The sequence below is a fragment of the Zychaea mexicana genome, assembly GCF_025766255.1.
Source record: "Zychaea mexicana strain RSA 1403 chromosome Unknown BDB00scaffold_15, whole genome shotgun sequence".
NCBI classification, from domain to species: Eukaryota; Fungi; Mucoromycota; class Mucoromycetes; order Mucorales; family Lichtheimiaceae; genus Zychaea; species Zychaea mexicana.
The window spans coordinates 460940-484714 of NW_026516678.1; the positions used below are offsets into that span (position 1 = coordinate 460940).

Consider the following 23775-nt stretch of genomic DNA (forward strand, 5'->3'; position numbering starts at 1 on the left):
TGGGGTACATACAATGTTTGTATTATCGATGAACTCAGTGCTGACTTAGAAGGCCCATGCCATTTGTCGACATGGCATTATTGTACTTGATATTTTTGATCCAGTATATTGATTGTAGCAGTCTGTTATTAGCTCTATGTGCATTATATCCCATCTCTCCTTACGCATCCGCCTTTCGCCCGCCACCCTTTCATATTCAGCGGTACAGCCACATTGGTTATTAACAGCATAAGACATTGTTATTGCTTCATAGCCACTTGGCTTATCAAAACCTCTCTCCGTTGCTTCAGCGACTTGTTTCCTTCCGTGAGAAACGCTGTGATGCTCAGTTTGGAGTAAATTTAAACCTACGAGGAAGCTTATTAGCCCATTTTCTCTTGTGGTGCAGCACCTCAACTTGGACCTCTTGCGGGCGTCGTAGTATAACCTTTGAGAGTGTCTATTCACTTTGTATGTGCCTAAATAAGAAAAAAGACGCCAGTAGTGTTGTTTGAAAAAGAGAGAAAGAGGGAAAAGAAGGAAGTGAGATGTGCTTGTCAAGCAAGTATATGCATCCCATGATATATATATATACAACGATAGCGACAATTTTAAGGCTCACATGTAGTACTACCACTATTATATTTTACAATCATTGCTAGAGAATACTATTATTATTATGCAGGTACAGCAAAATGCTTTATAAGATTATGTGAAGGTGCTCGATCCAGACAGTCAAGATGTGCTTTCATGGTACCAATATCATCCACCAGCACAAAGTATTCATGCTCCCCATGATACCTCCGTACTATCTTTTCAGCCCATTTGACTGTAGCTGTGCTTGCATTAGGATATGTTGTATTCTACACAAAGGTGTAAACACATTGTACGGGGCAATTTAGGTTAAAGTCATGCATAACAAGGGTAAACAATACTGGCCAAAAGGTGATGAAAGCTTACATCATTCGTCCAATCCCGCATTATGTCGCATTTTTTGTCAGACAGAAAAATGCAGAGATGGATCACTGCCGATTGGACTCTGGATAAAAAAATAAAGATGACGCATATTTCCCATGATAAGCAAGATGAGAGATAATTAGATTGAATATTTTCAAAGGAGATCATCTTTCTCTTACTTTTGTGCACTTTTAAATCCTTTGGCGTAATTTCGCAGCTGGTCCAATATATCATCCTTGAGAACAAAACGCCACTTGGATAACGTCAAGGGTTGCATATTTAACTAGTTTGATTTTACATGAATGTGTTTTTTTAAGTTGAATATGTAAAACCTTAAACATTCGATTTTTTTTTTCAATCGAATAGCAGACGATAATAGACAGGCTTTTTATCTCATGTTGTTACCTCTTCCACTGCATCAGCAATCCGGCCAAGGATAGCAGGATCATTCACGATATTTTCGACATCTGTTGTAAAGAAACCGCCTACGATATATTAAAAGTATAAGAACAATCGCTTATCCATAAAACTGCCTCACCATTACCAATATCCGGACGGACACCATCCCTCTCTGTTTTCCAAGCTGAGCATTATGGCATATCCCTATGCCCCGAGAAAGTTAATTTTCTGTACCTGAGTTTCGTGGAAAAGATTCAGTTGGTGGTGGTATGGAGGCCAGACTGGGATATTGTGCCCCAAATTGTATGAATACTGTACTCCAGTTCGATCGTTTATACTGATACAGGTCTACTTTGAACAGGCTATCATCCGATCGATCAAACTATGTATTGGAGAATATACAATTTCTCAATATTCCTTTCTCTCTGTGTATAGTGTTGTACTCGTTCAACATTAGCCCTGATAACTCCCTTGATGTAAAGAAGTAGCATCTCTTACCAATAACTTGCGTGGTTTCCTTCTGCGTACACTTGATCTAAACAGCTCATGTGCACTCTTGAGCATAGCGGCCCATAAAGATGTTCCATGAATTTCCATATACGATCCTTGATCCAAACATCTGATGAGCTGTTTATATATTAGAAAGACTTTTAATACTGCACTCTGTATGTCATACAGCAACACAAAAAAGACTTACTTCCGGGGGGAATTGAAGACTGTTCAACAGAAGATACCATTCGTACACTATGCTCGTGGATGTAGCAAGTAGCGGATAATCCTTCACTTGTATCGCATGACGGTCAAAGTATGGATATCTTGGCATTTGCTCCATGTAAATGCCCAGTAATGTCTTGATGGTGCGCGAACCCAAATCCCAATGCCGCTCAATCCTGTCCGAACCATAGACGATGGCCAGTACCTCCGTAGGACGTCCATCCACATGTACAAGAGCCGCCTAAAAATTCATTTTATGCGTTAATGTAATTTTCATGGAAAGAAAAGATCCGAAATTGCATATATATATTCCCATCCCCTAATTAAACCTTGTTTACTTTACCACATCATTGACTTGAAGAAAACTAGAAAGTTTTCCATAGCTGACTTGGTTTGTCGCAGTACGGTTCAAAAATAATAGACATGGCGGTGGATGACGATTACTGAAGAACTTTTCCAATACTTTGACTTTGACGAATGCCGTGACGCGTAGGATTTTTTGTTGCCCATTGACCGTTTCTGAGCTTTTAATGAAGTCCTTGACCATCGAGCTGCGTTTGCATTTGCTTGGGATGGATATCATCTGAACGTCAGTGGGTGGTTCAATGTTGCCCACTATTTTGCCACTCCATGATACAGGTTCTGGATATTCGTCGGGTGCAAGATGTCGTGAGGCGACATAATTGTATGGTTTAGAAGAAGGATGTGTCGATGTTGGTATATGTAATGTTGCCAAGGACTGTTGTTGTCTTTGTTGCTGCTGTGCTAGCTGAGGTGCTAGTCTTGGGTCTCGTGATGGTCGATTCGCTGAAATGCTTAATGGTTTTTGTTTTGGTAGCGGTGAGGATGAGGCTGCTGCTGATGGCGATGATAATGATAATATAGGATGATGTGGATGTGTTTCTCGAGCTTGAATGTCACTGGTATTGTTCTGCTGGTGCTGGTCCTGCTGTCGTCGCCGCTGCTGCTGCGCCGTTAAACCTGTTTTATAAGTAAAATGAGTATTTTAATGCAAACAATACGACCAGTAAACCTTGCCTCGTCACTAGACAGAGATAAAGTGTGTGGGTGTGTGATATGTACTTGGTGAACTCATGGATTCGGAGCTTCCTGTTGACAGCTTTTTCGCTGCTGGTATTGTCTCAGCAGACTCTTCTTGTTCTTGAACTGTAAAAAATGAAATAAACGCAACCCAAAGTGAAAGAGAGGTGAGACGACGGGCTGGCGTAAAAAAATTAAATAATCCGGTGGATCATGGTTAACTACTACAACCTGCTCGTTTGTTTTCTACCAATGGACGCTGGATAAAATAGAATCGAAACAAACAGACCATTCGCGTGAATAATTATAATTTTGGCAGGAAAATTATCAGCGCACAAGCACGCATGCAGATATATATATTTTTTACCTTGACAGGTAGTACAGAGTCTGCAGCAGCCAACGCCGTACCAGGAGTGGCAATACTAGGAGTAGTTGTATCAGCAACAGCAGTCGTGGTCGTAGTCGATTGTTCCAATGTGGGTTTGTTGGGTGTAATAAGTCTGATTCGTAATGTAGGTGCAGGAGGTGGTGCTTTTGTTGCTTCTTGCTGCTGCTGCTGCTGCTGCTGTTGTTGTTGTTGTTGTTGTTGTTGTTGTTGTTGTTGTGCCGATTCCGCCTTACGCGACTTCAGGAATTGTTCCAGTAATTCAGGACAACTGAGATAATCCTCTGGCTCCCAAGTGTTTTCACTGTTTAAAAAAGAAAACAAAGAAGAGAAAAAGAGAGATAAGAAGCAAAATAAAAATAAGAGGCCCGTTATTATTACGCAGCGAAAAACGCGTGAAAAGGTAGGACTTCGTATATATAAGGCTAAACCTAACACAGCAAAAGAAATGGACAGACGGTTAATACTCATTTCTTATAGAGAAGAACAACGCAAAAAAGAAAGAAGGAGAGGAAGAGGAGGTGGGAGAAGGATTGGGTTATTATCAGTTTGGATCGCATGCGAACCAAGATCTGCCGTTCTTTTCTGGACTTACCCGTTTACCTATCGTCGTAATTCTTCCATTTGATCAAGAACCTGCGCATGCCGAATTCCTCTTTCATGTCAAGTATCTTTTCCACTTCGTATAGGTCGTCTTCAATGAGAGAGCCTGCATCGTCGTCGAGATTGTCCATTTATAAAAGATCTGCGCGTGTTACTTTTAAGTACACGAGTATAAGAGAAGACAGTTACAAATCGGTGTTGTTCGAAAAGCCCGAACTATAAATAAAAATCGCTTCATATAGCATAATCAAACACCCTTCAAAGTTTACCTTCTAGCACACTTCTTTACATCATATTCATACTTATTCTCTTTAAGACCGTCCCCATCGCAACAAAATAAGGCTTGTCAGTATCATAATATCCACTAAATAAGGCTCGTTGCTTGTGGCTAATAATCTCAATTTATTTTTCTTTGGCTAGTATTAGTGCTGTTAAGATAGTAGGTGTTTATTTTCATTGTTCTGAAAACTCGAGCAATAACTGACTTATATTCATCCATAATACTCTGTATATCATTACCGAGCGCATTGAGGACACTGAGAATGATACGATGACCACGTTTTACTACTGCTGGAATAAAAATGCGGTAAATAATGAAAGTGTTGCTTTTAGTCCGTTTTCATCCTTTTCACAACCTGCAGCTGCTCTGAGACAACTATTCAGAGACCGTCATCAGCGTCTGTAATGCATCGTATGTATGTCTTTTTATGACAGATCAGAGGGGGGAAAAGACCTCGTACCATAAACGTAGCAACGGGAACGTTACTTTTCATACTATTTTAAAAAAGGGGTCATACAGGGTGTCAATAGGCGCGAATCCATTTTCATCAACGGCTGTTAATGGAAGGAGATATTGCTTGGCCAGACACACTATACACAACATGGATACTACACCAGTCTGTCTATTTGATAGTACTGTGGTTATATTTGCGCATTATACGGTACAACAGTGAACCCCATCAATGTCAGCCCATAGGGCGTATCTGAGCAGTTAAAGCTAGTGAGGGTTGATCGAAGGCGAGGGTAGCTCTGGGCTCAATAGATTTAGAAAGGGGTACCGGAAAAAGATGATGTTATCGAGAGTTGAAGCTAGCGAGGTTGACCTTAACAGGGATCGGCTTTTGTGTGCGAGCGAGTGACCTCTGCTTTTGCTAACACTTTGTTCGTTTATATTCGATGGGACAGGGCAAGTATTTTCATCATATACAACACTGCCATATAATTCTTTATTGTTATATAATCCTTTGTTGAGGACTCTCTCTAGATGGTGTTGCTGATACCGATCCTTGAGTATTTTCCAGGTAAAGGAAATGGATGCTCCGCTCGATGATGTGCTTTTGCTGCTAAAAGCCTACAAAGAAGATTTAGCGTACGATGATGATGATGATGATGATGGGTGCCATGCATGGCGATGGTTACTCATATACACACGAATGGCATAGTATACACCAAGTAAGACCACAGCGGACGCCACACTAATCGCAATTCCTGTCTGCTGAGGCATCCTGTTCGTTATCATATGATAGAGCCAAGTACAGTATCAAAATGGAGCGATTCGGATAAAAAAATCACAGAGGACATAATCAACAATGTATATGATGGCAATAGAAAAGAGACTTGTAACAAAAGAATTTATTATGTTTTGGACTCTTTTATAAACTTTTTATCGTGGGAGTTATAGGCTCCATACAATCATACATTGCCAGCTCTCCCATTTTCTTGAACACGACTACACAATTTGAGTTCAGGCACGCTTTACAAACGGCTTCTTTTTGCTATATTTAACACGAAATCTCTCTTTTGCATGTTGTTAGCGATTAAACAATGACTCCTCATTATTGAGATCGTAGGCAAAAAAACATGGTGTCACTAATGACCTTTAAAAATCATAAAAAGTCAGTGTTGACGTGCTTCAATAATCACAGACGGATACATAAAAATAATGTTATAAACTTCGGTGCCACGTTCATTTTTATAATGACAGTGACAGCAGCATTATCGTCGCCTGCTGAGAATATATTCCGCCATCCATAAACCTTTGGTCTGTGCGTTGATAGAACAAAAGTGCTAAATACGGGGTATATATACCATATTTTGCCAACACCTTCTCGATAACGCTCAGTCTATAAGTTGTAAAGTCATTATTGCTGGACCATCATTCGCCATCACAGGTAACTCTCGACGTATGAACAGTGTAATTAATCAAGTAGTGGCAAGTAGTGGCTTCTGGAGAAATTAGCATATCAAGCTAAGCTTTGCTGTTCCATAATGCATTATTTATAGAGTCTTCTTGATAAGAGGAAGGGTAAATTGGTGGTATAATACCTTCACGATGGTGTCATAGAATTTGAATATAAACCAATATAAAACTTTTGCACCTGACGCTGTAAGCACTCGGTTTACCTCTTATCAAGTCTCACTTCAACCCACCACTAGTTGTATATGTACAACTATTTTTGGTTGCCGAGGAAAGAAGCGGGTTCCACTTAGTGAAGCATCCTGTGGCGTATTTTGTTATAATAGGAAGGTGATGATGCGACTTTAAATGGTCCAGGTTCTCGGGACTAATGACACCATAACACATCACGCAGCATGCCTTATCATGTGTTCTGATCTGACACTGACAAAATAAATAGTAAAATAGTACAAAAACGGGCAATTACCACGCCCTGCATAGAACGCATCCTACAAATCAAAGCAGCAAACCGACTTGTTGCTTGTGGTACGAGTATTAGCAAAGGGTGGCAAATCTACTGCCAGTATTGCTATCCCATATGAAACCACAAAGCTGTTGTTCTTATTGGACGACGTTGTATTTCTATAGTCTTACTATAGCTCAAAACGCATAATGAATATGCAGGTGGAGCGCATTGTGCTAGACAAAAAGTCTATGTATTAGAATATAGGACGGCAACGGAATCGGCATATTAGTTGACAGCCAATCAAATTTTACAAAACTTTATCTTACGATAATATCTCGAATGATTTTCTTGACTTCTTGTCTCACATGTTGTGTGGTAAATTTTGCTGCCCAAAAACCATGCTACCAAAACGTAGCAAAGTGCCTTTTTACAAACACTCATACTTGCAAGATCCGTGAAAATAACTGTCTGTATCTTGATAGTTGGATTCACTGCCGTGAAGGCGCGGGCAAACCGGACGGTTAAATGTTTTGTTTGGCTGCTTATGGCCGCGCCGTACAATGGGGTAAAGCAATTCGGTGTGTTGATCCGTTTGCCGTCGGGGTTAGAAGATTTCGGACCAAAAGACAGCATGTTTTACAATAATCCCGCAAATCCGAGTAGCAGCAATCTATTAAGCATCATCTCATTTCTCCTTTTCTTTCTTCTTTTCTGTCACAGCCTTCATTTTGCTTTTCCTGCTTCTGTCAGCTGTGCTCTCGTTCAAAAATGGACACGATTCTGGAGCTCGCTGATGAATACTTTTTTGATGGCGTTTATGCAAAATTAGTCCCAAAGCAGGTGCCTTTGGCAAACGCCACGACGAACTTTTTGGGCGAGCAGCTGGCAACAACATCTGCATGGGAACGCGATAGCGACCTACGTATCTGTCTATCACTGTCAGTCTTTTTGATTGTTGGTGCCACTTTGTTCTATTTCGCTTCAGCGACGTTTTCGTACTTTGTCTTTTTTGACAAGGAGTACATGAAACATCCCAGATTCCTAAAGAACCAGGTCCGTCTTGAAATCGAATCCGCAACGAAAGCCATTCCTGGATTTGCACGTATGTACTACAATTCTATCAATCGGTTTAGCTCTCTCTCTCTCTCTCTGTGTGTGTGTGTGTGTGTGTGCGTGTGCGTGTGTGTATCTGTATAGCTATCTGTAGCACTGATTTAATGTATTAAAACACGTTCCTTCCTGCGAATTATAAACAGTCCTTACTGTGCCTTGGTTCTGGGGTGAAATCAAGGGCTATTCCTTGCTGTATGAAGGCACACCAGCAACGCTTCTTGAATGGGCTTACTTGGCTCTCACTGTTCCGCTGTTCCTGCTGTTCACAGACTGTGGTATTTATTGGGTCCATCGTTACCTGCACCATCCTCTTTTGTACAAGCACTTGCACAAGGTAAATTAGTTGTCAACAACCCTATCCTTCTGTCTCACTGAGAGTTCTCTAACTGGTTTCTTTCTGTATACTCCCATATCTTCGGCTCTGCTTTTTGAACCGATGATATAGCCACACCACAAATGGCTCAGTACGTTTCCAAAAGTTAGCGATGGCATACTATGTAGCATATACTAACAGCTCGTTTCAAATAGTCCCTACGCCTTATTCTGCTTACGCTTTCCACCCGCTGGACGGCTATTTCCAATCAATCCCTTACCATTTGTTCGTGTATATTGTCCCAATGCATAAGTGGTTGTATATGTCCATGTTTATGTTTGTCAACATCTGGACTATCCTGATTCATGATGGCAAGTATTACTTAATGAACATTGACAGGCGCGTAAACAGGGAAAGGCAAAAACACGCAAGGCTAATGAAATAATGCTTCTATTGCATCCCATTAGGCAACTTCATCTCACGTTCCACCATTATCAATACGAGTGCTCACCACGCCGTACACCACCTTTACTTTAACTATAACTATGGCCAGTATTTTACATTTTGGGATCGCTTTGGCGAATCGCACCGTGCACCCACCGAAGAACAGTACGATGCAGAGCTTCGTATCAACAAGAAGACTTGGGCTCAACAAGCCAAAGAAGCAGAAGAAATTGAAGGCAAAGTCCTTAAAACCAGCAAGCAGAAGGTCAACTAGAAGTTGATCCTCTTCGTCCCCCACCCCTTCCGTCACACCTTTCTCCCTACTCTCACCCACGCTTATTTCTATTACCTGTTCCACTTTTCATTACAATATCTCGATATAATTGTTCTTTTTAATTTTGTACAGATGCACTTTATTTATTTTTACCTTTATTTATAATACAGTCCTATATTTTCACCTTTTTACCCAAAAACTACGCTTTTGATTTGATGGTTCATGATAAGTTTGAGGTGCTACTTCCGTTGTGCTATCCATGACGGTTATTTGAATGCTCACAGTTATCATGTACGTAATGTACGTAGCATACTTCATCTACATCATTGTACCACAGTAAGCAGCTACATTATGCTATTTTAACACCCACAAAAGATTTGGCAGCCCTAAACAGACCCAGCTACCATCATCGCGTTGCGTTGGCTAATAACTGCTGTTAAGCAGGATTTGCGCTGTTCGTTCGAGAGATACACAAAGTTCCTGAATTGTGGCATTGATATATCGATCGTTGTTCAGTCTTACTGAAAGATGTCTACGCTGTATCATAAGATCAAATAGTGTTGTTTAGTAGCATCTAGTCAGCCAAATAATGGACGCGTACAGCGATTCACTCGCTACTCAATATAGTAATCATCCGATAATGGCGAACTTCTCATTAACTTCAGCAAACGATTTAAAAAATTAAACGTACAGTAGTCACCGTATACATATGTAGTCCTTTTAGACAAACGCATTATGACATACCCAATATGCCGTTTTGTACAGTATCAACGAATCATTGATTGTAGCCAGCATACTGTAATTCATACTGTCTGTTGCCATAGGGTGCTACCTTTGCAGTTAGAGCTCTCTCTCTCTCTCTCTCCATTTAGATGTTTGTCACGCAGATTGCGAAGCCATTAACAGCACCTTAGTACATATAGCGCAACGAGCGTGTAAGATTATTATTGCGTTTACTATGTAACATTGATTATTTTTATTTTTTTGTAACTGGATTTTTCGTACTATAAGTTAAAGTGCATGAATCAACGTCAAAATGTGAGGAAAAAAGAGGAAATTTTTGAAAGAAAATGGAAAACAGAGTATAAAAAAAAGTCTTGCAAGATGCGTGTAAGAAAGAGAAAATGAATTAATGAATGAATGTAGTGCTGTGTGTGAGTATTGATAGTGCGAGTAAAAAGTGAATTGAAGAATTTTGCAGTGTTGTGCAAGGGAATATAATCAAAAGGGGGGTGGGGTGGTGTGCGAAGGGAAGAAGGAATAAGAAGGGTCCGAGTCTAAAGCCCCTTTTGGAGAGGGAGGATAGGATAAGGAGTTGAAATAAAAGGAATGGGAAGAGTTAGAGAAAATGGATAAAATTTACGTCGATTCAATTGGCGTGCTGCGGGTGTGTGTTTAGTTCACTTGTTGGGGTTGAGGTTGCGGCTGTGGTTGATGATGCTCATGCTGCTCTCCAGGATGTGGGGATCGCAGGGAACGGATCTTGCGGTAATACGGTCGATGATCAACATGATCGCGCTCCAGCTTGGAAACATGGTGTTTACCGTCACAGCACATGCGTACATCTTCTAGCGCCTCGTCTTCAGTGTCATAATCATCGTCGTGGTCGTGATCGTGAGTATGGGCGCGATTGGATAATGCGGACTCTGCAGTAGTTGCTGAAATTTCGGTTTTGGATCCTGATCGGAACAGGTTCTGTACACGCTGAATGCTAGGCTTGCGCACGAGGCCTCGCGCGCCACCGTTGGAGGATGCCGCATCCTTTGGCTGTGATGACTTTTCGGTGCCGACATTGCCGCCAGGGCGTGAAACAAGATATGACAGTGCTTCGTACCATACATTATGACGATCCATGTTGGGAGCTGTAAGTTTAATTACGCGGTTCGCTGTTTGGATAAGCAAGCTCATGTTTGGCACGTCCGGTGATGGCGGATGATTATGATCTGGAACAGCCGAGACACCTTCGATTCGAGCTATTCATTCCCACCCGATCGTTATCAGTGCATTTGTTCAACTTTCCAACCTTTTCTTTTTCATTGATCGGGACTTACCACTCTTGGCCTTGCTTTCGTCACCATGGCTTCCAGGAGCTCTGGTGCTCCAGTACAGGGTGCGGGTATATGGATGGATCCAAAAGTATCGCTTGTGACGATGATCCGACAATGCACCACCGACCGTTTTGCGAGTGTATTTCCATAGCCAGTCGCCGATCATGGTCTGTGTGATCAAGCCGATATGAGCAGGATCGCCTTCCGTCCGCAGCGATGTAGCATAAGGTGAAGAGGCAATCGATACACGGGGCTCTGATGCAGACATACTAGACAAGCTGGATGGCGGTCGTTGATGCTGCTGCTGGTGGTGGTTATGCTGGATGTTGCGCAACATTTGAGAGCGTGCCGGCGTTTTCCCTTTATCTGCTGTGCTGATGGACCCAATGCTGGATCGGTGAGATGAGCTGATGGTGGAACCCTGTCCAACACGCGACAATAAGTGAGCTGGCGGTGGACTGGTTGGCCGTGCAGGTATGTCGCGGGTGTCATGTCGACTGCTGATACTATCACGGCCAGCAAGATCAGCAAGGCTGGGTTTTGTCGCGATGGTATTGCTGGTCGCTGCTGAACCATCAGTGTGGCGTTTGGAGTTTTCGACTGACCATTGATCGCCGTCGGTCGCTTGCTGTTGCTGTGACTTGGTCACGGCAGCGGCTACTGCAGCTTCAATCATGGCATCGGTCTCTTCCTTTGTGAACATCTTGCTATCATCGTCGTTGTGGTCATCAAGCTTGTGCAAGTCCGTGGCCGAATCTGCAGGGGATGTCTTTGAGTCATCCGTGGCAATGCCTGCCGTAGCATCCGCGACCGTAGCACTTGCAGCACCCGTTGCAGCACCACCACCACCAGCCACTGCTGCTGCTGCTGCTGCTGCTGCTGCTGCTTTCGTTGCTGGTTTGGTGGATGCCTCCTCGCTTGCCCTATCAGCTTGCTCGTTCAGATCAATAACGGCTGCCTGCTTGTTTTCGATGGCATCGTTCAAGTTGTTGGCATCGCACTGTCCTTCATTCGTGGAACCATTGGCAAGTCGTTGAGCATCACCCTCGACGGGAGTGGCTGCATTAATTATGCCACCTGCTACTACTGCATCCTTCACACCGCGAGAAGTTTCTTCAGGCGATTTTGATTTGGATACATCTTCGAGAGTAGTTGAGGACTTTTCTGCTGCGCCAGAGGATGTCTGTTTGTCGTCATCATCACCCTCGTCTGTGCGGTTGTCTTTGGCTGATTCTTTTGCATCATCGCTATTGCCCCAGCCGCCAAATGCCTTGGCAGCCAATGCGCCCAGGCCACCAAGAGCGCCACCTGCGGCAAGTGCTCCGGCTCCAGCAGCGGATGATGACGATGGGGATTCAAACTCTGTTTGAACGGCAACATCTACACCTTCGTCCAAGTCGTTTTCGTGTTGCACAAACATATCCTTGGTAACAGGCGGCTCGGACTGCACTGAGATTTCCTTGGCAACGGGCACGTCTGACTGCACCGAGACATCATTTGTTTCCTTGACAAGCTCAGGTTCAGACTGTACAGAGACATCGTTTGTGTCCTTGACAGGCTCAGGTTCAGACTGGACCGACATGTCGCTCGTGTCCTTGACAGGCTCAGGTTCAGACTGGACCGACATGTCGCTCGTGTCCTTGACAGGCTCAGGTTCAGACTGCACCGAAACGTCGCTCGTACCTTTGACAGGCTCAGGTTCAGACTGCACGGAAACGTCGTTTGTTTCCTTGACAGGTTCGGGTTCAGATTGGCAGAACGCATCGGATATGGATGCGGTTTCACTTTGCACGCCTGCATTGACTGCATCTGCGACATCCGATTGTGTGAATTGGTCGATGCCACCGGCAAACTCGTGCTGTACGCCTTGGTCATGCGTTGCAGCTGGCTCATACTGTGCACTTGCGTCTACAGCAGCAGCAGCAGCAGGTTCTGACTGGATACCGTGCTCGATATATTCGGGTTGCACACATTGCGTCTCCGCATGAACGATAGCGGGGCCAACACACTGCACTTCTTGGTCATGAACAGTGACAGGAGCAATGTCTGTGGCGGGCATACTGAACTCTTGGAAGTCTGCTGGGTCTGTCTGGATAGCAATCTCGTGGAAGACGGCGGCAGGAGTGTCAGCATCTGCGACGGCAGCAATACCAGCAATGCCAGCAGCAGCGACAGCAGCAGCGGCAGTGGTATTAGCGGAAGTGTCTTCTGTTTGCACGCCTGCATCGGAGCCAGTAGCACGAGGTTCAGTGTCTGCGGTGTCGGGACCTGCAAATGCAGCGCTCAATTCATCGCCCAGAGTTCGAGGTGCATTATCTGCCACCGGAGTAGGAGGTTCAACGGAGACAGTTGGAGGGCGCTTTTGCTGCTGCTGCTTCTGTTGGCTTTTTGAAAGTTCGGAATCAAGTGACGTGAACCCTGCAGTGGTTCCAGAGGGTTCTTCATCGGCGTCTTCGTAATATTCGTCGTCGTCGTCGTCCTCTTCTGATTCGCCTTGGGATGAATAGTACAACTGCTGTGAGTCTTTTCGTTTGCGGCGTTCCTCGACGTCTGATGAATCGTCCAAAGACTCGCCGCCCTTGGGTATTCGAGCAACGCGAGTTTTTGATACAGGTACGCGCCGCTTGCCCTTGCGAAGTCGACGTGTGCTGGTGGATCCAGTCGAGTCGGGTGCATTGTTTGAGCCAGTCCCTGATTTGGGATAGCCGGCGTCGACCCACAGTCGCGGATCGTTCTGCAGCTGTTCGATCGTCTCTTGGGACTCTGTCAAGAGTTTCTTGAGCTCGAACTTTTCTGTTTTTTCCCTATGCAGGTTTGATCTCAGGTTGTTCACCATACGATGCGCATGAGCAAGCGACGTTTTCAGCGTTTCGACCTCGAGCTGTTGATTCCGCGTGGGCGTCTGCTTTGGAGAGGGAGGCGGTGAGCTTCCCGGAGTAGTTCCCTCCTTTGCAGGTGTCGTTGCGCTTTCTGCCTTCTCCTCGCCTTTCTCTGCTGCTGCAGCTGGCCGTAGGTCTGAATGACTCCGTTTCGCAATTTTGCTCTGTGCCTTGGCAATAGCCAGCTCAGAGGATAGCGCCTCAATCTGCTTGATGTGATCTGTCTTTTCCCGCTGAAGCCCAGCCGAGTGTCGTCGGATGGTGCCCATGTCTTGTTCGTGCCGCTGCTTCATGGCCTCGAGTGTAGCGGATAACTTTTCTTCGCGGTCGCGCATGTGCTCGATTTCGGTTGTCAGCTCATCCATGTGCTCTTGCATCCGCTTCTGCTCAGCGTTAGCTTTGTTGAGATTCTGCTGCAGCTCAGTGACACTGATGGTCAACTCCTGTTTGGCAAGCTCAAGGTTCCACGTCTCCTCCTTGAGTTTTTCTATTTTTTACGTAATGGAATAAGTAACCCCCCTCCCCATAAAAGCAAGCAGGCATGGAGAAAAGGTTGGGTTTTCCCTTTTTTTTTGTGTGTGTCCATGGACAATAGTGAATTGAGAGATGGAAACAATGTCTTACCTTCGTTTTCTTCCTTTTGGCGAAGTTGTTTTGCCATGGATTCAGCAGCTCGCTCCAAGTCAGCCTTTTGTGCCTGGAGAGCTTTGAGCTGATCGTCTTTTTCCTGGAGAAGAGCCTGCATCTTCCGCACTTCGATCAGCAGGCCCTGGCCGATTTCTGTTGCAAACTCGATATCGGTGTTGCGTCGATCGGCATTAGGCACTTTGGATCGTCGTTTCGTGGGCGTTGAGCCGGTGGGCGGGGGTGGTAGTGGCAGGAGCGAAGTCGAGTCATGGCCTTGCGGGGGAGGAAGCATCGTCGAAGTCGAGGGACTCGGTAATGGATCGAGACCTGTCCGTTGACCTAGCAGCTATACAAAATATAATACAAAGGAAGGAAAAAGTTCCCACCCAAAGAAATGGAGAAAGTTGAATAACCAAAGAAGAAAGGAAGAAGCAAAAGAAAAAAAAGGCACCATACGCATCCAATCCAGACACATCGCAGACAGGTGCGTCCACAATAAAAGGGGTGGGGTTGGTTGGTGAGGGCATCCCACCCTCAAAGGAAAATTAAACAAAAGGCTCTCTTCTTCTTCATCTTCTTCTTCTTACTTTGTCTTTCCGATGGCCGCTTAAATTAGGTGACAGTTGCTGGTAGCCCCGATAGGAGCCCAGGTCGCGTTCAAGGTTGCGTAGCTTTTCAAGCGTGGCAGGGGATAGATCATCATCGCCTGAAGCCGAGGCTGGCGACTGTGATCGTTTCGTTGCTGAGGACGACGGTGACGCAGTGCCTAGCAGCTGTTGCCTTGGCGACAAGGAAGATGATGCCGTTGGCTGTGCCTGTGTTGCTTGTTTCTGCCGTCGATCCATCTCCTGGAGACGCTCTTTAAGCTGCTTGATTTGTCGATTCAGCACGCCTTTTCCGATCCCGCTGCTAGAATCTTGCAGTTGCTTTTCCTTTTCTGCTATTTGTTGCTCGAGTTCACGTCTGAGTTGGTTGTGTACCTCGGATGCCGACGATGAGCAAGATGGCGTGGGCAGCACCGGTGTTTGGTTGCCGCTATTAGTTGGAGAGGATAAGGAATGTTTTGGGGGAGGCGAGCTCATTGTTGTAGTGTGTGTCGTGATTTGTTGCTATGTGAGTGATTGAGAGTGTGAGAGAGGGAACAAAAGAAGTTGTTGTTGTTGTTGTTGCTTGGGAATTAAAATTGTGTGTTTTTTTAAAAAAAAAAAAAGTAATTGCAAGACTATAAATGTAATATTATTGTTGTTTGTTGTGATGGGCGTATAAAAAGGTAAGAAAAATGGTGGAGCTAGTGAAGGAATGCGCGCGTTCAATGATCAATGATTACTGAGTGTGAGCGTGTGCATGCGACGGTCGAACTTCTGACAGAATGTTTGAGAGAACACATACACACGCACACAGCTACAGTGCAACAAAATAAAATAAGAGGGGAAGGAAAAGAGTGAGGTAACAAATTCAATTTGGAATCAGCACAGCCTAATTTTCTTTTCGTTCTCGCTTTTTTTCATGTGACGTTTAAGCAAAACCCAACACACACACACACACACACACATAATTTGCAACAGCCCTTTTCTTGTTGAAACTAATATGTGGACTTGCCCTTTGGACTAATTGCCTGTTTCATTATATCATCATATCATCAGAGACACTATAATTTCTTTGCCGTATGCAACATCATGAGGAGTACCTCTTTTTTGGGGGGTGGAAGAGGGGGAGGGGGGAGGAACAAGAAACTCTCCTGACTCTTTTGCAATTGTTCTGTACATCCATTGCATGCGTGCAAAATAGGTCTTGCTTCCTAAAGTAACAAGATGTTTCGTCGTTTGTCGTCGCCGTTCTCCTCCCCGACGAATTAGGAACCATGTTTGGCGGAAGGATCGGAAACCTTCTCATCTGTTCTACTACCATTTGTTCTGATATGTGTAATATGTTGTTGTTTTGTGCTCAGGTACAAGAAGAATTTGCAAGAAGATTTTTTCGCGGTGGAGCGGTTAATAAATATTGCATCAAATTAATTTAAACAGGTTCATTGCAGTATCACATAAAGGCTATTACTTTATAGATTATGCTATACCAGAAAATCAGGTTGGCTTTTCGAGGTACTATACAGGTTACACACACTCTGTTGAATCGACTAAAGGGTTTTTTAAGTTTCAACTATCTTTGCATGGCAGTAACAACAGCAGTAACATAACGAGCAGCCTCTGCTTGACTGTGGTGCGTATATAAGAAATATGTATATCGCTTTTTCTTGCTTCCTCTGCTACAAATAACAAGGCATACTTTATGACTTAACCAATACCAGTAAACTGCCACATTCCGGGAGACGGAACAAGGAGAAGAAAAGGCAACGCAACGTGCAAGGACTATTATTATTTTATGGAGCAAACAGCATAAAATCATGCATTCTTTCCACTCTGCTATTCATCTATTTTAGGAAAAGCACAAAATCCTGCCACTTTGATTGCAGCATAAGTACTGAAAAGATCGGCGTCAGTACAAGTAGTAATGTTAAAGTATGATACATATCGCAATAAAGAAGTAGATTTATGAATAAGGGGTCAAACTTTTATCGTTTTGAATATACAATGTTAGCAAAAACCAGGCACCACACAACACAGCGATTTGACAGGTGTTGTTGTCGAGAAAAGATCATGATCGACACTTGTTATGCTGCAAATACATACTTTTATACGTAACAGTATTCACTAACAGACGTTAATAGAAAACTCTGACAGCTGCGCAACTTTTAATAATGCAGCCTGTGATATGCTCTGAAACATACACGAAACATATACTCAGCAGTAAGACATCAGGCATTAAAAATCATGTCTCAAATCGGACATGTATGTCATTTGTTATGAGAAACAGACATATTATGAGGCGTCTTAATATTTCGTTCTTTCTGTCATCATATGGTAACAATGTTGATAAAAAAGACCGTTTTTTGTTTGTTGCTGATGGGCATGATCATCCGTTTATGTATTATAAGCTTCTTTTTTGGTTTAATATGTATCACTATCCTCCATTTTGCCAGCAAAATGAGTCATTGACATATGCATGGCACCACATCAAAGTATAGTAGCAAAAAGGGGACTGCGGCAAATACGGCTGTTTGCTATGTACAGTACTAATCTTTTATCACCAAATCAAGAATTTATTTGCTCTTGGTAGATTCCTCTATTTCTGTAGATACAACGTCTAGTCATAATACCGACCCTGTAATTTGAACAAACCGTATAACTCGAATGTAGAATGCATGTTTCTGAGACCTCAGCTGTGTCTAAAGCAGGGCGAGCTCGGTGATCAGCCACCGAGATATATCACTGTCATCAGTATATCACCACGCAAAGTGTCGTTATTAAATTCGACATTTTCCTTTCAGAAATCAAAGAAACGATGCGCCACCTTGTTGTTTCATATTTCCTCATGACAGATGTTTGAAACACTGTCGTGATGCAGCTTAATTATAGGTTTATGCATACCTTATGCAGTTGTTGATGCTATGGTACGGGACGTTTGTCATAAAAAGTTCAGAACTACATACTGCTGGTGCATTGGCATGTGATCAATAGCATAGTAATAAGCAAAAGAAAAGATCTGCCAAGGCTTCTTGAAGTAACTATCATGGCCTACTTAACCCAATATGCGCACACTGCCGGCTATCATGCATTTAACAACATATCAGACATATAAATCGAATCACTGTTATTCACCAGACATAATCGTCCTTGTCATGTTAGCCGAATCATCATGGAAAGAAAGGGGGAAAAGGACATTTTGCTACAGCATGTGAAATAACAAAGTGTACGCATCTAGAAAGCCGCATGCTTCCTCTGTCATATTGCAGTACTAGATGATAAATCTTATAGCATGTTATCTCTTTCTTATGTTTTTTGTTCAAGTTGTATATAATGTCGATAATTTCACATCACCCTCCACCTACTTTTCCTGACGAGTGTGTGTGTCTCTCAGTACACTTTGCAAAGCAACTCGTACGATATATTTCTTGCCGTCTATACCATTTAGTTCCTAAAAAGGCATAAACGTTCTATTCTACACAATGACCGAGCTGCATACATTAACTCTTCTTTGTCGAACAATTCCTAAATACAAAATGATAGTTTTTTACATTGAAAAATTTTTCTTTTCGGCTTACAAAGTATTGCTCATCGCGCATGCATACAGATGCAGCAGGATCCGGATTGTTGTTAGTGGATGGAGCTTTTCAATGGTGATATTTCCGTTTATGCAAGTGATTGCCTGCACGTACTGATTGCTGTGAATGATCATGTTAATACAGCTCTGCATGTATGTCACGTCGTGACATAGATTGCCTTTTATGATATCTCCAACACTAGCAGGTTTGTAATACACAGATGTACCGAGCTTCTATACATGTTATATAAGCACTTTTAATAGCTACAAAATCTGTTGTGTTACTGAAGTATGAAATGCACTTAATGACCGACGCACTCAAGATAAACTATTCGAGAATCGAATTGCTGGTATATATTCTCGAGAAACAAAAGTACATTTGAGTTGAGACGTGTGTCGTAGCAAAAAGTAGAATATTTAAATGTCACACTTGACTGATTGCGTTACTATGGTAGCAGTTGTTGAGCAACAACAAAATATGCGTTGCTATGGAAACGGAAGAGTATGCTGTAACGTTGCATGTCAAAGAAAAGCCTCAGTTGAACGATATGGCATAGAAAACGCCTTCTTCATGGATCTTTGCTAATGTTTTTACCTGTCAACACTTTTTTTTTTTTTTGGCGAGTACCTTCCCAAATATAGCTGCAAGATCATTCGAATCAAGAAGCTATGCGTTGAAAATGAAAACGCGTGCGCTTTTCTACTTTACCTTGTCACGCCCATGTCTTTTGCGACATTCTATGAGGCTCATTTGTAAAGTGTATCGTATATACAAGTTAGTCTTGACCATTATGAATATCCTTTATCTTTTGGTCTTGACGGCCCTGCCCATCAATTATTTCATTTCAACTATTTATAGCTGGAGTGCACTACAACTTATGACCAAACAACAAAGCTGTTCGTCACTCTTATTTTATAGGGACGCAGTTACGAATTGAGGAAGTAAAAAAAAGCACACAGACGTGCTCTAATTATATATATATATATATATCTATCTACTGACCAACAAAAAGAGAATGCTACTATTTTTATAAAGAAATTGGGGTTCCCTCTCTTTCCGAGAAGAAGCACGTTCTTTTACTCAAAATGGGAAATGTGCCACAGCAAAAAGGAAGCATATTTTATGTAATTAGTAGGGCCACAACGAAAAAAAGTCCGCTAATCATAGAGTATGAAGGCGATCTTTGTTTAACCGAAGGGCTCTCGTGTAACCAATACGTAGAGAGAGACACCACTTCAAGTATAGTTAAAAGCATATGGCCATACTAATAAGCAACATGACCAAACGAATACGTACTCTTGGGTCAAAGCTAATACGTTCATGCTGTTCTTGTTATTACTTTGTAATAAGTGTTAATTGGTTTCTAATTTCCCGAGGGTAGTAGTAAATATTAACGAGGAGGTGTAGTTATATGCCTCTTGTCCAAAAAACCTTCGTATCAAAGCGAACGCTGCATTGTTGGTCTTTGCACATTGAATATCAATCATACCTCATACCGACAAGTCACACATCAAAAAAAAGATAAAGTTGATACAAATTGATGACAATTAGGCTTATGCATGTAGAAATGAGCGAGTTTGTTGTTGTACAACCTCTAACTGATGTGCTGCAAATTTATATAAAGATCATGCATATGCATATGATAATGCGGTAAAACTCTCTTGTTGTTGCCATCTATATATATTTAGCTTTATATACCAAGTTCATTCACAAGAACCACGCATCATTGGTAAAAAAAAAAGTCAGAATCCAGACGATAGTGAAAAGACAGTAATAATAATAAAACGACGTAATTATGCATAATGTAGCATTCATTGCCATCTTTGAAGAATTTGTCTCTGTCTATCATCTCTTACATGCTCTTTTTTTGTTGTTTTGAAGGAAGTATGAGATGCATTTTCCTTGGATCGAAGCTGCCCATTCACACGCGGGATATATTGTTATTACTTTGCTCGGGCTGTTGTTAAGAAATGGTAACCCCACAGTTTCTCTTTTCGCTTCGTCCTCCTGTAATAATAGAAAGGCTTGGAAAAAGTGGTCGGGCGCGTGGAGAAGGAGGGGAGGGAGGAGAATACTATAGTTCATAGAAACACAGGCCAGGGCTAGACAATCTTATAAGGTAAACAGTTTCTATTCATGTACCTCGTGCGTGCAGCTGTTCTTTTCAAAGTGTATTGTGCATGTTGTTATTTTTTCTTTTCCCGCTCTCTCTCTCTCTCTCTCTCTCTCGTGTTAATAGCGAAGAACAAGGGACGCGAGAGATAACGCAAATCGTGGATTATCAGCAAGGAGAGTGTTGTTGTTACCAGCCTTTAACTCCAAGGCAGTGCATCACACAAGGCAGCACTAGCTAGAAAGAAAAAGAGGCGGCTATGCTGATTAAGTCAAGAAGTACAAGAGACGAGACTGAGAGTCCATAACCATGTGAAAACGAGTTAAAAAGATTCCTCCCTTTCTATGTATACACCTCCTCCCCTCTTGCTCCCTTTCCTTTTGTTATATCATTACCATAGCAGTATAAGAGTAGTAGTAGCAGCACTAGTAGTAGTAGTAGTATGCCTTTGTCTTACCTAAACAACAGAGCTTCTTTTCTAGTATCTCTCTAAAACACTCCCTCTCCCTTACAGGTAGCATAATACATTCTTCTTCTTTCTTGGCTAATCTGTGCAGGGCATGTGCGCGCGGCCACGCGACAAATTGAGTGCTTCTTTTTTTGTCAATTGTAAAGGGCGCCGTTGCGGATGTTTTCAGTGATGCTACAAGTGTGAATCTTTGGCAGGGTAACACGCACGAAGCAAGCAAGAGTGCTCTCTCTTTTTTTTTTTAACCTCGCTCCCCTCTTTTTTCTTATTTTCCCTCTCTTTCTTCTTTTCAATCGCAATCTTTTTTTACTTGACCCTCTCATCATTCACTTTCCTTCCTTTTCAATTCAAGAGCACCACCCCCATTTCCGGACATTCATAAATCAAAACCGACATCCCTTGCTCCCTCTCTCTCTCTCTCTGTGTGTGTACACTCCGGCACCTTGCTCGCTTTTCTTGTTCTTTCGAAATCTCGCTCTCCATTATACTTTCCCAATTGACATCAAACCATCCATCTCCATATTTCTCTTATTCGAATAATCTCTCAATCTCTCCCTATTGTTTCCGGTTTAATCAGTTCCCGCGCTTTTGAAAATCCTGACTACCTTTGCAAATCGCTCCCAACCCACCCTTCCTCTCTCTCTTTTCGATCGCAGTATACACATACAAACAACGTGTAAGCTTCTTTCTCCAAATGTTTTTTAAAAAGAAAAAAAAACAACACATGTATTTTTTGAGCCTAACCAATACGAGCATAGAATTTTTACTTTGACCCGAATATATACAATTGAATCTCACACACACACACACACACACAATAATTGGACGACACATAATATTCTCAAACGATGGGCCAGATACTTTCAAGTTTAAACATTCGAAGTGGCGATACGATGGTTCCTGATCTAGGCTTTGATATAGAAAGTAAGTTTGACAGAAAAGAAAGAAATTTAATATTAAATCAAGGAAAATCTCTATTCTTTTCTTTGCTGCTCTCTTCCCCCCCCCCCCTCTCTCTCTCTCTCTCTCCTCTTGTCGCCTAATAATAATAATCCATAATTTTAAACGCGCCGCTCCTAATTTTCAAAAAAGATGCGAAACCGTCGCCAGAAGAAGCGGACTTGTACGACCAACTTGCAGCATTCTTGGTTCAACCCGCCCCAGCCTTACTCGGATCACTGAAAAACTATCGATCTGCGTCCGATTTAATACGAGATGCAATCGCTTCTCCCACACCAGAGAACGAAGACAAGGCCTGGGATGGCGTGTTGCCTACTGTCGACATGCTACGCGACTTTTACGAGTATGCCTCTGAGTTGGGTAAGTTTTTTTTTTCTTGACCTTTAAGTCGCTTTTAAGTTTCTTTCCACAACCCATCCAACCCTAACTTTATTTTTTCAGAGGAGAATCTGCCACGGTTATTAAGCGTGCTGTGTCAAGGAGATGTCAACAAAAACCTCGAAAAACATCAGGGATTAACAAAACTGTTTGCCGATATACTGGATTTTGTCTTTGAGTTCGACTATTGGAAGGTTAGACTTTTATAATCATGGCCACAACAAAAAAATACAGGATACATTTAAGGAAAAAAAAATTTAAGTAATGGCTCTTATTGATAGATGCGCAATCCGACACTGCAGAATGACTTTTCGTACTATCGACGCATGCTGCAACGAGGTCGATACGGACGGGGAAGCGACGAATCTGTATCGGATCTACGAAGCGCCATGCTAGAAGATGACCAAGCAAACCGGATATCACTATTCATTGCCTATCCAACGCCCATGCTGAAACGCGTGATCGACACAACCACTGACTTTGTCACGAAAAACCGACTACAGAAAAGCGTCAGTGATTGTCTGGCAGCATTGTGGTCAACGTGCTACCACACCGTCAACAAGAAGGGTGCAAAGTCGCAGCAGCAGCAACAACAGCAGCAAGTGTCCACGTTTTTCCTCAAGGTCATGGTGGTATCCATCATCTTGTATGACCACATCGACTCACATGGTGCCTTTGCCAAAAACTCACCTATCAATGTAAGTTCATTTGCTCATGCTAGACTGTACTGTGTGGATATTAACTGGGGACGTGTTCACTAGATCAAACATTCTGTAAAAATAATCCAAAGCAATGTGCAAGTCCCGTCAGCAGATAAGTCAAGCACGTCCAATCTGATGTCGGCTCTGCGGTATAACTCAAAACATCTCAACGACGATTCAACACCTAAAAACATCAAGAACGTCATGGCCGCATAGCGCGCTCTTTCTCTATCTCTATCTCTATCTCTATCTGTCTCCATCTGTTTTTCCTTCCCCTTATACTTCTTTTTCTTTACTACTAGCCACCCAACACCATTATTTTACGCGTTTTGTTTATCCTTCTGCTCCCTCTCTCTCTCTCTCTCTCTGCTTTCTTGATTTGTTTCTCACATCTATTTCACTCTCTTATTCCCTCTCTCTCTCTCTAGTGTCATTCCATCCATCCATCCATCCTTCCACCCACCCATCCTCTGTCATCCACTCACTCGCTCTGAGAGTTTTTGCCATCTTCTCTCTCTTTCTCTATCTCTATTAAACAACATGAGTAGCAACAACAACAAACATTAACAACGCTTAT

At 42.7% G+C, this 23775-nt stretch overlaps 5 protein-coding genes across 5 annotated transcripts; 3 read left to right on the top strand and 2 right to left on the bottom strand.

Annotated features, from left to right (window-relative positions):
* Nucleotides 1–2748: 2748 nt before the first annotated feature.
* On the bottom strand, nt 2749–4151 carry BDB00DRAFT_143188 (uncharacterized protein). The gene is made up of 3 exons (XM_053116234.1): nt 4071–4151; nt 3645–3948; nt 2749–3010 (listed from the first exon to the last, which is right to left on the bottom strand). Exons 2-3 carry the CDS (start codon nt 3944–3946, stop codon nt 2866–2868), a joined length of 447 nt encoding a protein of 148 aa, XP_052982595.1. The 5' UTR covers nt 3947–3948; nt 4071–4151; the 3' UTR covers nt 2749–2865.
* A 3232-nt stretch (nt 4152–7383) lies between these two features.
* On the top strand, nt 7384–9055 carry BDB00DRAFT_809983 (uncharacterized protein). Its single transcript, XM_053122522.1, has 5 exons — nt 7384–7822; nt 7977–8167; nt 8279–8297; nt 8362–8517; nt 8614–9055. The coding sequence occupies exons 1-5, from the start codon at nt 7489–7491 to the stop codon at nt 8862–8864; spliced, it is 951 nt and encodes a 316-aa protein (XP_052982596.1). The 5' UTR covers nt 7384–7488; the 3' UTR covers nt 8865–9055.
* Nucleotides 9056–9813: 758 nt separating this feature from the next.
* On the bottom strand, nt 9814–15875 carry BDB00DRAFT_926882 (uncharacterized protein). Its single transcript, XM_053128856.1, has 4 exons — nt 15006–15875; nt 14416–14764; nt 10916–14278; nt 9814–10837 (listed from the first exon to the last, which is right to left on the bottom strand). The coding sequence occupies exons 1-4, from the start codon at nt 15498–15500 to the stop codon at nt 10260–10262; spliced, it is 4785 nt and encodes a 1594-aa protein (XP_052982597.1). The 5' UTR covers nt 15501–15875; the 3' UTR covers nt 9814–10259.
* Nucleotides 15876–20297: 4422 nt separating this feature from the next.
* BDB00DRAFT_143288 (uncharacterized protein) lies at nt 20298–21023 on the top strand. Its single transcript, XM_053116235.1, has 3 exons — nt 20298–20381; nt 20459–20550; nt 20705–21023. Coding segments are annotated over exons 1-3 (321 nt in total). The 5' UTR covers nt 20298–20379; the 3' UTR covers nt 20932–21023.
* Nucleotides 21024–22007: 984 nt separating this feature from the next.
* On the top strand, nt 22008–23414 carry BDB00DRAFT_869631 (uncharacterized protein; the record flags this gene model as incomplete). Its single annotated transcript, XM_053126624.1, has 5 exons — nt 22008–22083; nt 22252–22479; nt 22561–22691; nt 22779–23195; nt 23259–23414. The coding sequence occupies 5 exons, from the start codon at nt 22008–22010 to the stop codon at nt 23412–23414; spliced, it is 1008 nt and encodes a 335-aa protein (XP_052982599.1).
* Between the last annotated feature and the right edge of the window lie 361 nt (nt 23415–23775).

Excerpts from the sequence above, each read along its gene's own strand:
- BDB00DRAFT_143188 (XM_053116234.1), bottom strand. The coding sequence starts at position 3,946 with ATGAGTATTAACCGTCTGTCCATTTCTTTTGCTGTGTTAGGTTTAGCC. Across the intron at positions 3,011-3,644 it reads CAACAACAGCAGCAGCAGCA|CGGCGACGACAGCAGGACCA; the intron begins GCAGCAGCAAGA and ends GCGCAGCAGCAG.
- BDB00DRAFT_809983 (XM_053122522.1), top strand. The coding sequence starts at position 7,489 with ATGGACACGATTCTGGAGCTCGCTGATGAATACTTTTTTGATGGCGTT. Across the intron at positions 7,823-7,976 it reads AGCCATTCCTGGATTTGCAC|TCCTTACTGTGCCTTGGTTC; the intron begins GTATGTACTACA and ends AATTATAAACAG. Across the intron at positions 8,518-8,613 it reads GACTATCCTGATTCATGATG|GCAACTTCATCTCACGTTCC; the intron begins GCAAGTATTACT and ends GCATCCCATTAG.
- BDB00DRAFT_926882 (XM_053128856.1), bottom strand. The coding sequence starts at position 15,500 with ATGAGCTCGCCTCCCCCAAAACATTCCTTATCCTCTCCAACTAATAGC. Across the intron at positions 14,765-15,005 it reads GCGGCCATCGGAAAGACAAA|CTGCTAGGTCAACGGACAGG; the intron begins GTAAGAAGAAGA and ends TATTTTGTATAG. Across the intron at positions 10,838-10,915 it reads CGAAAGCAAGGCCAAGAGTG|CTCGAATCGAAGGTGTCTCG; the intron begins GTAAGTCCCGAT and ends GGGAATGAATAG.
- BDB00DRAFT_143288 (XM_053116235.1), top strand. Across the intron at positions 20,551-20,704 it reads CGGGCTGTTGTTAAGAAATG|TTTCTATTCATGTACCTCGT; the intron begins GTAACCCCACAG and ends TAAGGTAAACAG.